The sequence below is a fragment of the Gracilinanus agilis genome, chromosome 5 (assembly GCF_016433145.1).
Source record: "Gracilinanus agilis isolate LMUSP501 chromosome 5, AgileGrace, whole genome shotgun sequence".
NCBI lineage: Eukaryota > Metazoa > Chordata > Mammalia > Didelphimorphia > Didelphidae > Gracilinanus > Gracilinanus agilis.
Window position 1 is genome coordinate 311,095,308 of NC_058134.1, and position 13,350 is coordinate 311,108,657.

A 13,350-nucleotide genomic window follows, 5' to 3' on the forward strand; every position below is an offset into this window, starting at 1 on the left:
TTTTATCTTCACTTTCATCTAATCTGATACTGATTTTTGACCTATATTCTGACCATTTCATGCATAGAACAAAATTAAATGAAGATCATTTGAAAATTACATGTATTTTCTGGTATTGCAAAAATATGGTATTTTTCCCATTACTCCAGGGAACTGGAAAATTGGAAGTTCTATTGGGATTTTTGTTTGTTGTACTGGATCAGAGATGGCAATAAAAGCAATTAGATACCTAAGTCTTTTGTGATATTGTTTTAGTTTGGCCAAAGACAGTATTTGACAAAAATGCTCCAAATTTAAAGGAAAAACTTCAGGAATGGAAAGTCTTCCAAGGAATTTAAAAGAAATCTTGATTGTATTTTTATTTCTTGAAATGAAATGTCTCAGCCTTAAAAATATTTCCAAAGAAAAATTGCTTTCATATTACATATGTATAAACTATACATACAAAACATAAATGGTGCATATCTTGAAGATATGCTTCCATAAATCACTGTTTAATATCCATTACAGATATATGGATGTGTATACATATATTCACACTCAGAAAGCCATGCATATATGTATGTATGTATGTGTGTGTATATGTGTATATACATATGTATCAGGATTCGGTTGTAAACCATGAAATGGTTATAAGGAAGAGTTGTAAAGTTCTGAACTAAATTTATGTTCTATCCATTATTTATCAAAACACATTTTTTTTTCAAGTAAACTACCCTGCTTTGATTTAAGCTATTAAGGGCTACTCTGCTTAAATTTGGAATTTCATACTTTTTCATTTCACAAGAGGGGTTCAGCTATTACTTCTGTGTAATTTGTGGGATCACTAAATGACTTTCACCTAGGATAGATTTCACCAATTTCTCTCTTGGTGCACTGTTTTCTTTTGTAGTCTTGTCACATAGAATCAAACTGCCATCATGTAAGGACTTTATCACTTTTAATATTAGAAATCACCACCACCAGTTTCTGAACTGAACATTTATATAACCGATCTTTTTGTTGTTCCACCATATTATTCAAGTATTTTATGAGATCAGGATCTATTATTACAAGTACATTTTAAGTCCATATTTCTGCCCTTGAGTAAAGGTTTCAGATATTGTTGATGTTAAATGAGAAAAACTTGGCAATGATGTTGATGCTGCTATACAAAGTGATTCCCTTTACCCAGGTAAATTGAAGCTCACATGGTCAGGATCACAGTCATGGTCAAGTGGCAGGGGCATGAGCCCCAAGGAGGAGGGGGAAGGATAATGAGAACAATGCAGGAAAATTATGAAAAGGGAATTAAAAGCTTGGTAAAAGAGGCACCCAAAATAATATTGAAGAAAACACTTTAAAAACAGAATTGAGCCAGTGGTAAAAGAGGCACAAAAATTCACTGAAGCAAAGAACTTCTTAAGCAGCAGAATTAGCCAAATGGAAAAAAAGGCATGAAATCTCATTGAAGAAGATAATTTCTTAAAAATTAGATTTCATACCTTTTTTCCACTTGGCTAATTCTGCTGCTTAAGATTGGGAGCCAATGGCTCCATGAGACATCAAGAAACAATAAAATAATATCAAAAGAATGAAGAAATAGAAGAAAATGGGAAATATTCCATCAGAAAAACAAATGACTTGAAAAATAGATGGAGGAGAGATAATTTAAGAATTATAGACTACCTGAAAGCCATGACTTTTAAAAAAAAAAAGAACTTAAACATTATATTTCAGGAAATTATTAAGAAAAACTGCCTAATATCTTATATCCAGAGGGTTAAATAGATATTGAAAGAATCCCCCAATTGCCCCCAAAAGAGATCCTAAAATAAAAATTCCAAAGAATATTAGAGCCAAATTCCAGAGTTTTCAGGACAAGGAGAAAATATTCCAAGCAGAACATAGAGAAATAATTAAAATATTGTACAGCCACAGTCAGGATCATTTAGTGATCTTCCATGTGAAAGGAGTAAAGGGCTTAAAACATGATATTCCAGAAGGCAAAGGAACTAGGATTACAACTAAGAATAAGCTACCCAGCAAAACTGAGTATAATCCTTTAAGGTGAAAAAAATAGATACTTAGTGAAATAGAGAACTCTGAAGCATTCCTGATGAAAAGCCAGAGCTGAATATAAAAAATTTGACATTCAAACAAGACTAAATAGCATAAAATGGTAAACGTGAAAGTGAAATAATAAGGAATTCAATACAATGCTATATGAGAAGGTGATTCGTTTGTCATTATTGCAGCTGTAAAAGGAGTTTAGCTAGACAGAGGACGTGAGTGTGAGTTGATTATGTTGAAATGATCTTCAAAATAATAAAGGACCGAGGAAGAGGGATATGCTAAGAGAAGGGGGAAGAGGGAAGTAGGGTAGGGAAACTTTCTCACATAAAGTAGTACCCAAAGAAGAGGTTTCAAAGCAGAAAATGTTAGGGGGGCAGACAATGCTTGAATTTACTCCCATTGGAATTGGTTTAAAGAGGGAAGACTATACACACACGTATATCGAGATCTATCTTACCCAATAGGAAAATAAGAGGAGAAAGGGGTAAGAGAAAGAAGTGGAGGTGACAAAAAAAGAGGGCAGATTAAGGAAGGCAGTGGTTAGAAACAAAATAGGCTTTTGAGGAGGTACAAGATAAAAAGAGGGAAGAATAAACAAACAAAAAAAAAGAGGATGGAGAGAAATACACAGTAACCATAACTATGAGTGCGAATGGGATGAGTTCACCCATAAAATGGAAGCAGATAAAAGAATGGATTAGAAACCAGAATCCAACAATAGGTTGTTTACAAGAGGATAAAGATACAGATAAAATTAGAATATAGATTTGGAACACAATCTAATATGCTTTAGCTGATATAAAAAGTGGGAGTTGTAATCATGATTTCAGACAAAGCAAAAGCAAAAAAAAACTAATTAAAAGTCAGGGAAATGTCGTTTTGCTAAAAGGCACAATAAACAATGAAGTAAGTAAAATTTTTTACAAGAAGTTTCTCTCATAAAGGCCTTATTTCTCAAATTTATAGAAAACTAAGTCAAATTTAGAAAAATAAGAACTATTCTCTTGTTGATAAATGATCAAAAGATATAAACAGGCAGATCTCAGAAGAAATCAAAGCTCTCTATAGTCATATAAAAAATGCTCTAAATCACTATTGGTTAGAGAAATGTAAATTAAAACAACTTTGAGGTACCAACTCACATCTCTCCGAAAAGACAAATGCTGGAAAGGAGGAGGGAAAATAGGTACACTAAGGAACTATTCACTAAAAGTAGTGGACTAATCTAGCCATTCTGAAGAACAAATTGGCACTATGCTTAAAGGACTATACAACTATGCATACCCTTAAACTCAGCCTCTACTCTGTTTGTATCCCAAAGAAATTAAGGTAAAGGAATTATATGTACAAAAATCTAGCAATTTTTTGTGGCAGCAAAGAACTAAAAATCAAGGGGATATCTATCAAATGAGGATTGGCTGAACAAATTATATTTTATGATTGTGACAAAATATTATTGTGCTACAAGAAATAATAGACAAATTGGTTTCAGAAAAACTTGGGAAGACCTATATGAATTAATTTAGAATGAAATAAATAGAACCAAAAGATCATGGCACATGGTACCAGCAATATTATAATGATGATCATCTGTGAAAGACTTAACTACTCTGATCTATACTATGATCCAAGAAAGTTCCAAAGACCTTGTGATAAAAAAAATGCTGTCCAGTCCTAGAGAGAGAACTGATAAACTCTAAGGGCATACTGAAGCATGTTTTTTCACTGTATTTTTCTTATTGGTTTTTGTTTTCAGCAACATGATTATGGAAGTATGTATTGTATGACTTCACATGTGTAAGAATTAAAATTGATTTTGGTCAAAGTAAGAGTTATAAAAGGTTGTGGTTGCCATTTATAAAAATTAACTCTTAAGTCATGAGGCTATTAGTAGCTTTAGTAGCTTTATTACAGAAAAGTAGAGGTAATAAGAGAAATGTAGGAAGGCGGTAGAAAATATTGCCTAGCTAAATACCCTAAGTCCAGATCCAAGTGCCTCCAAACTGCAAATGTGAATCCGAATGCAAATCTCACCAGCCCACGAGAGTGTCTCCAGCCAAGTGTTTCACCAACCAAAGGATGCCAAAGAAGCTGAGTTGCAAAAGGCAGTCTCTAACACCAAGGAAGCAAGTCTCACCAGAGGAAGCATCCCTCTTCAGCCCAAGTCACCAACACAGCAAGCCAAATCCAAAAGTCCACCACAATCCAAAGTCTGAATTAGGAAGCTGAAATCAGAAGATACATCCAAAGTGAGAATTCAAAATGGAAATCTGAAATCAGAGTCCAAATTGGAATGCCTGACTTCCTGTTGGGTCTCACCTTATAAGCACTTTTCTCCACCCAACAGTTCTCCCATGTCACATCTCAGGAACCAATCATAGCTCCTTAATTTGTCCAACACTGCCAAGGGGGGACAGTGCTTGTGGGATCCACTTCTGGTCTTTGAGGGTGTGAACTTCCTTTTCAAGTAAAAGGTTCTTCAAGTGTTTTACTGACTAAGTGTGAAAGGAGGGGCACTCCAAGTTCTTGATTAAGTTAAAATAAACAAAGGGAGTTTAAAAATTACCTTTCACATATATATTATTGATTTCATATTATTTGCCTTTGCAATGGGTTTGGGGAGGGGATTAAAGGAGGGAGACAATTTCGAACTCAGATATTTTTTTAATGAATGTTAAAAATGAAGAACTATTTTAAAAAAGAACTAAGGTGAAGCATGATCACTTGTAGTCATTTTCTACTATCTAGGTTCATCAGTCCCAAAAGGGAACAAAGAAGAAACTCTAACCCTGTGTACAGAAGACATGGGAGTTTTATTCTACTCATTCAGCAATATGTATTGAAAGTCTATTGTGTGTGAAGAACACTATATATGGGGGCAGCTGAATGACTCAGTGGATTGAGAGTCAGGTGTAGAGACAGGAGGTCCTAGGTTCAAATCTAACCTCAGATACTTCCTAGCTATGTGACTCTGGGCAAGTCACTTAGCCCCCTTCCTGCTCTTCTGCCTTAGAACTAATACACAGTACTGATTTAGGGGAAAAACAAAGAACACTATATCCAGCGTTTTTGAAGACACCAAGAAACCGACTTCCTGCTCTGAAGGCACATAAAATCTAACCGGATGGAGAAGGAGAGAATTATTCATATGAAAATGAAAAATTAAAAGAAATATAAACAGGAACAAATAAATATAGTTTTGTGAGAGCCTGTGCTGAAGGCATCAGAATTATATTATGGATTTTATTAACCTATTTTTATAAACTCCAATTTGAGCTTAATTTGGGGGGATATAGAAAATGTTTTTCATCAATATTTTGCTTTATCTTACAGCTAGAGAGACTCTACCTGATTTGGTTTCCATAATTCCTGACACAGTACCAAGTTCTGATCTGCTCATTGAGACTACAGCTTCTGCCTGTTACACCTTGAACAATTTAATCCAGAATAGCCAGCAGAATGCACAAGATCTTTTGAATACCGGAGGCTTTCTGAAGATTATAGCTATCAGCGTGGGTGATAGGTGAGTCATCTTAGGAGAGACCTTAGAAGTTATCTATTCCATTTTGACATATTCATGAATCCCTTCAAGAAATAAGTAAATACTTATTTCCTTAATACCTCTATTGATGATGAACTCTCTAAAAGAATCCATTTTTGTTACCAATTACTAATAATACTAATGATAATTTGCCTTATTTTGACCTTGATATAGATGGATATATTCAATAATATTAATAGTTTATTATAATCCATATTGGTAATTAAGCCACATGCCTGCTAAGATCTAATTCAAATCGCCCACCATTACCTTCTGCCCACCTGGCTGCTTCGTACGAAAAGAGACCATCTCAATCAAGTTCTGAGACTTTATACCTTTGACTATGTAATCACACTTCCTGCCTACCTGTATTACAAGAGGAATCATGGGAAATGTAGTTTCCAAGTCCCCTAAATGTCCACAGGAAGTTTATATCATATATCTAAATATTAAAGCTCAATGAACCCCCAAGAACCCCAAATTCCAATAACACATTCCCCCCTGAGATCCAGAGTAAAGACTGGTCTTCTCGTTGGATCTTGTAAACATAGTCAACTTTTAAATTACAGGAATTTGGGGATAAAAGAAAAGAGGGCAAAAACAATGAACCAATGGTTGCTAGGCACATTGACAAAAGCCAATTAGGGAAAGTCCCCTTTGGCATAAGAGTGTACGTTCAAAACAAATGCATTCAACTCCCTATAGTTCACCCCAAAGATCATTTGGATCTTCATGATCCAGTGAAGGTTCTTCAAACATCTTCATGGTGCCTTCTCCAAACAGGTTCATTGTCTGGATTCTGGGGAGATGGCAAATTTCTTATCCTAAAGTTACTCTCAAAGAATTTAAACTTTATATTGTAGATTATAAAACACACATACCCTTCTGAGGAGAAATATCACATTCCCCCACCCTCTGAAATTATTCCTAAAAGAGTTAAAATTTTACATTATTGATTATAATACAGACATTATGATTATAAAACTTACACACACCCCTAAGGAGAATCAATAACACATTCTCCCCTGAAGAGGGTACCCCAGCTCAGCTAAGGATGTATGGCTGAGTCACGGGGTTGTATGAAATCAATTGGCAAAAGAAATAAAAATAATAAAATCCAAATAAAAGAGAAAAAAATAACTTGTGAATGAAATGTAAAATGTTGAAGACTTAGGTGCAAAAAATGTAAGGAAAAATAAACTTATAACAGGTCCTTGAATCAAGGTCCAATTAAAGTGATTTAAGCAGTTTGCAATTACCCATTCAGGAGCCAGGACTATAGAAAGTTGCCATTCTATATATATGAGAAATAACAGGACTAAATATATGTGCAAGGGAAGTGTCTTTCCCTGGTCTGATTTTTCCTGCACCTTGTCAAGGAATGAGCCATACTGATAGCCAATGTTAGGTGCTTACTAGGAAAAGAAGCTCATGGGAAGTCTGGCCTCTAACATGTTAGGAAGCTGCAACCCCGAACCTCAAACACTAGTTTCAAGCCCTTTAGTATTGGCATAGAACTTCCTCAATCCATGGTCTGCATGACCTTTTGCTCCTTGGCACTTTGCAGATTCTCAGTTGGTCTCCATGACCTTGTGGCTCTTTTGCTCCCTTCTCCTGGAATCAGACAGAGAGATATTAATCACAGTCCCATAATATTTACCAATGATTGGCAGGTTACCATAGTCTAAGGTTTTTTTGGGTATGCATTAATATTATAGCAAATATATATTTATATTAAACTTATATTATAAAATCAAAAAAGGATTAACATTGATTATATGTACTTTCAGTACAAAATGAGAAAAAGGGAAAAAAGTCAATTACACTATTAAAAATATAAAAGGAAAAGAAATTTAGGGTTAGAAATCTACCTTCTATATATTTCTCTTTCCCTTTGGATTAAGCTGAACAATTATAATCCTTCTTCCATGTAAGAGTCTTTCAAATATTTGAAAATAATACATCTGCACACACACACACACACACACACACACACACACTATTCTAATTTCTTTTAAGTAGTGTTCTCCACACATATCAGAGACTGGTTCTTTCAGAATGTCTAGATGACGTGACTAGTGTGGAAAAGGAATAAGTATTTATATAGGATCTCCTATGTGCCAGACACTGAGAGGCAAACAGAGGGGAAGTGACTTGCTCAGGGTCACACAAGTAGTGTCTGAGGCCAGATCAGAATTTAAATCTTCCTGACTATCCACTGCCATGCCTTGCTGCCTCACACAGAAACAGTTAGGATCTAGCCCTTTGCTTTCAGGTAAATGAAGAAGTTATCATCTCAGATGCCCGTATCTCTATTGTATTCTGAAAAATCTACAGGAATCAAAATCCTAAAGTTCTTTTCTGGTGTTTCATTGCATAAATACGTTGGTTTTCCCTGGAGCTCCCAGTCGTGCCTCTTACAGTCAAACTGGGCAGAATGGAAAACGGGTCCTCGTTTGTATTACCAGGACCCTAGAAATGTAGCCCAGCCCAAAGTACCCGAGGAGGAAGGAGCAGGATTCCGGCTAAGGTCCAGGCAACCTCTCAGAGGACGACGACCCCAGAGGTCTCAAGGTGGTTACACCACTCCCATCTGAAAAGCCCACATCATGCCATTTGACCAGAGGCAGGTGTAGGGAAATGCGAATAACAGGTAAAGCCTGTTTCCCCGGCTTTGTTTATCTCCTCCCATAATGCCTCTTTCTGGCTACCAGAGTACTTTGGCATCCCAACTATTCCCTTCATATCCATCCTGCGTCCATGGTGCAAATGAGGGAGCCGTCACATAGGCAGAGCCATTGGTCGTGCCATTTGGGGTAATGGGGACCACATATGGATCCCCCCAAATCCATCTTCATCAGGTAACAGGGAAGAAAGGAGGAAAAAGGCAAAGCCTACACCATAGTAGTTTGGGGTAAACAGTGTCAGTCCCGGTTCATGAAAGTACATTACAAGCTCTGGTTAATTGAAGGAAGAGCTCTGATTCCTGTCTGGGGGGGAGGGGAGGGAAGGTCCAGATTTCTCATCTCCAGCCTGAAATGCTGAACAAAAGGGCTCGTGGTGGGGAAACCAGGGAGTCAGTAAGCCGGCGAGTACAGCCATTCCCAGGTCAGAAAAGTCTGACGTATGGCACACGCATGACCCAAACCCTACAATATGGCATTATTTTAATAACTCGGACGCACCACTGTGACCCTCACAGGGAAATAAGTCATTAAGAGAAATATTTAGAGGTAGCACAGTGGATACAGTGCCAGGCCTGGAATCAGGAGAACCTGGGTTCAAATCTATCCTCAGATACTTCCTAAATGTATAATCCTGGACAAGTCACTTAACCTTGATTTCTTAGCTCTGGCCCACCCTTCAGTCTTAGGATTGATACTAAGGTAGGAGAGGAGAGTTCAAAAGAAGAAAAGAAAGTATTTGACTCCGAGGCTTCCTACAAACTCTACCCAACCAATGAGTATTCTACTTAGTTGTTTATCGTCTTCAACGTGGAGTCATTCACATCTGAAAGTGTCACTCAGAATGCAGAATCACTCACCTTCCCAGCTCAAGAAAGGAATTGAGGCTTCTCCCTTTACCCTCCCTTGGAAAGGTAGGAAGAAGTCATCATCGTCCGGGTGCTGCTGAGGGCAGTAAATGCCAGGGGAAAGGCTTTCGTGGACCCGCCTGGGAGCCCATCGGACTCCTGCGGCAGGCTTTCTCCGGGAAAGGAGGCTCCAAGATCCAGCTGGAGGCCTGAAAATAGACACTTTTTACCCCAAACCCTTTTCCAAAGCAGCCCCTTCTTCTGTTTCCTGGGTGCCGAGTCCTACGGTGCCAGGTCGGAAGGGAAACGGCAGGTAACGTTCCAGCCTCTTCCACGTGTGCAGGGCGCTTGGCCAAATGATCCCCCGACCCTCGAGGCCGACGTTATCGCCCCCATTTTACAGCATGATGGAAGCGAGGCAGACAGTTCGGCGAGCGCCTAGCCTCCGGCCACTCTGGTGAGCATGTGAGGCAGGCTCTGAATGTGGCTTTCTCTGACCCCGAGGCCAGCATTGGTCCCACTTCACCACCATCCTAATGAAAGCCAAACGGAGCTGCCTCTCGTCACAGTGGCAAGGAAGAGGGCACAGCCTAAGCAGTCCGGAGCAGAAGGCCTCTCCGATGGCCACCGAGATTCCCTACCCCGGGGGCTCCCAGAGCGTTCATTTCCCCTTGGAGAATTGGCTCTTTTCTCTTCTCTTTTGCAGCTATCTCTCCAACAAAGCCAGCAAAGCAGCTTCTGTGCTACTGTATTCGCTGTGGTCTCACACGGATCTCCACCATGCCTACAAGAAGGTAAGAGGGCTCCGAGGCCTCAGATCTGTGTCCGCGACCCACCCAGCAGCCTAGTCCGTCAGTGACCGGAACAAAACCTTAATTTTACAAAGGAGGAAACTGAAGCTCAGAGACACCAGGGTCACACGGGTTATAAGCAGCAGAGCAGAGATTCAGAGCTAAGTCCTCTCCCTTGAAGTTCATTGCTTTTTTACCTGTTGCATCAAGAGATGGCTGCATTTCTCCCAGGGTCTAGATCACCTCCCAAGTTAATCCCAGCAGCCTATTTTCTGCATTTCAAGTTATTGCATTAAGTCTTCATTTCAAGGTAACCGAAATATGACCTAGATCAAAAGGGAAATGTTCTAGAACGGTTACAAAAACATGGTCCTAGGACAAGTAGGTGGCTCGGTGGATAGAGAGCCAGGCTAGAGATGACTTCCTACCTCTGTGACCCTGGTGAGTCACTTAACCCCTATTGTCTAGTCCTTACTGCCCTTCTGCCCTGGAACCAAAACTTAGGATCGATGCTAGGACAGAAGGGAAGGTCTTCATAAAAAAACAAAACTAAGGTCCTGGTAAGACTCCAAATGGAGACAAAGATGATTTTCTAGACTCTGAAGGCTAAAATTTATTGAGACGAGGTAGTCTGGAAAAATAGACTTATGGCTCTAGTCTATTGCTCAGGGGTCTAGAAAATGGGCTGAGGACTTTAGGATTTTGAACTTCTTCTTTTTTTTTTTTAACCCTTAACTTCTGTGTATTGGCTCCTTGGTGGAAGAGTGGTCAGGGTGGGCAATGGGGGTCAAGTGACTTGCCCAGGGTCATACAGCTGGGAAGTGTCTGAGGCCGGATTTGAACCTTGGACCTCCCATGTCTAGGCCTTGCTCTCCATCCACTGAGCTACCCAGCTGCCCCAGGATCTTGAACTTCTTGACTTAACCACAGACTGACCGAGAAGCTGAGGCTGTCATCCCTCCTACAATTTTCTCTTTTAAACTGGCACTACTGAGACCTATGAAGCTTTATGGCACAGGCGTAAGAATCTTAGAACTAAGACTCGTGTGTTTAAGCTTAAATTTTGTTTCAAATCCATCTTCTGGAGAAACTGATTTTCTTTATGTGTGAAAGAGTTTTATTAAAGGTCAGATTAGAGAGAAAAGGTGCGCCGAGCTGAAGAATCGCCATCGTGGGAAAGAGAGTCATTTCTCCATCTGCTATGGCTTGTGCAGGGCCCAGCTTCTCCATTTGCTACATTAATCGTTTCTTTTACTTCTCCTTCTCCCTTTACCAATGATCTCTCCTTTCACTGTTTCATGGTCATCGTCCCTCTACTACGGGGTTAAGGGAAAAGAAAAAAAAGACAACTTAGTACAGGCAGGCAAGAGCTTATATATTTAAAGGCTTTAGGGAGAGAATAAGATTATAATTAGAGTTCTCTACGGATTAACACTTTCCAGGCTATCCCCTTCCCCCAATTATTGGAAGTTGGCTCTAAAGATAGAATTCTGTTTTATCCGATGGCCCTGAATCTAAAACCTCTGAAATAGAAGGGCTTCTGCAGCAGGAACTGCCCTTAACTGAAGGATTTCATGAGTCTCTTTGGAGTTCCTGGTCTTGGATTTAGCCTGGACCCCAAAGAATAACTTTAGTATTCTTAAAGATGGAATGAGTTGTATTCTCCAGCGGTGGGGACGAATGCCTCAAAAAATGCCCCTCCTCCTCGTTTGGAAGCTCCTGTTACTCACTATGTCTTTTTTTCTTGTCTCAAAGGCTCAATTTAAGAAGACAGATTTTGTCAACAATCAAACTATCAAAGCCTACCACTCCCTTAAAGACTGAGAGGCATGAAGCTACGGTAGTCGAGACAGCCAGGACTGCAGCCCACCTTGGCCGTGTCACACTGGTCAAGTGCACAGAGATTCCAGCGGAAACAGGCTCATTTTAATGCCCATCCCAGAAGGCCCCCTCCTCAAAAGCCTATTCTATTACTTACCCTTTGCTCTTCTATTTGCATCTTGTCCCGGGTCCCTTGAAAAGAGATGATCAGAGAATATAATATTGAATTTCTGCTGGCATCCTTTTGGAAGCTCACCTTTTGCCCCGTAGACCATAGGCTTGTTTTTGGCAGGCCATCAACACTGGACAGGCTCCATTCTCTTTTCTTTTCCATCTTGGATCCAAGATGAACTAATGAACTCTATATCATCCTCTTCTATCAGGTCCATTGCCCAGCTCCGGATAACTCCAGACATCCACTGACTTCACTCTTGCTTATATGCTACTGAAGGAAGCTGAGGAAATTCTCCTTTACAAGTTTATGTTACATGATCTCAACTGGGCCATTACTGCACCAAGGCAATCTATAAAACGCTCCTTTATTTATTATCCTCATGATGGCAGCTCTTGCAGACGTTTTCATTCTTTGTCCACTCTTCCGTGGCTTCCTCTCTCTCCCTTGCCTCTTGGCTGAGAACTTTGCTTCATATTTCACTAAAAAGTTGAGGCCATTTGCAAAGATGGCTTCTTCCCTGCTCCTCATCTCATATCATTCAGATGCTTTCTCTCACTATCTCCTCCTTCATTCAAGTTTCATGTGAAAAGATGCCCTTCTCCAAGGCAAACCCCAGTTGATCCCCTCTTCTCCCACAGACTCCTAATCTGACTAGTCTTCAATCACTCCCTCTCTACTGGCTGCCTTCCTACAGCCTACAAACACACCTCTGGCTCTCTGACCCTCAAAGATACCACACTTGAGCCATCCATTCTTGCTAACTCTTGTCCTCTAGTTCTCCTCCCTTTGGTGGCGAATGGCCTTGAAGAAACTCTCCAGAACTAGCAGCTCCGTTTCCTTTTCCTCTCTCTTCTTAGCTCTTTGCAGTCTCACTTCTTACATCATAATTCAACCAAGAACTTCTCTCTGCAGTGTGACTAGCAATTTATTAACCGGCCTTCCCCAGCCCTCGTTCCTCTCGCTCTCTCTTCAGACTTGGAGAAGCTGCACTGTCCGTTCCCCTTTCATCCCTGATAGATTTTCCCCCCTCTAGGTTTTCATGACAGAATTCTTTCCTGGTGCTCCTCCTGCCTCTCTGAATGTTGCTTCTCTGGCTCCTTTGCTGGATCTTCAGCCAGGTGAGACTCGCTAACCATCTGGGTCCCCGTGGGCTCTCTTCTGGCTCTTTTCTCCTTCCATACTGTTTCACTTGGTAATCTAAGGAGCTCCCGTGGATCTAATTAGCATCTCGGTGCTGACGATTCTCAGATCTTCTTATCCAGGATGAACATCTTTCGTGTCTGATTGCCTCTTAGACATCTCAACCCGAATAGCTCGCAGACGTCTTCACCTTAACATGGGAACTCATTGTCTTTCCCCCCCAAACTCTCTCCTCTCAGAGCACCCTCTTCCCAGTTCTTCAGAATCACAGAATCTCGGTGCCATTCTCTTCTCA

The 13,350-nt window shown here is 40.0% G+C and overlaps 1 protein-coding gene across 1 annotated transcript in view; it reads left to right on the top strand.

Annotated features, from left to right (window-relative positions):
- Positions 1-11,743, top strand: part of PKP2 (plakophilin 2) — a 99,735-nt gene extending 87,992 nt beyond the window's left edge. Inside the window, exons 16-18 of the mRNA XM_044679309.1 lie at positions 5,389-5,578; positions 9,835-9,922; positions 11,675-11,743. Of these exons, the coding sequence (XP_044535244.1) occupies positions 5,389-5,578; positions 9,835-9,922; positions 11,675-11,743 (347 nt within the window). The remainder of the gene's footprint in view (positions 1-5,388; positions 5,579-9,834; positions 9,923-11,674) is intronic.
- Positions 11,744-13,350: the final 1,607 nt, after the last annotated feature.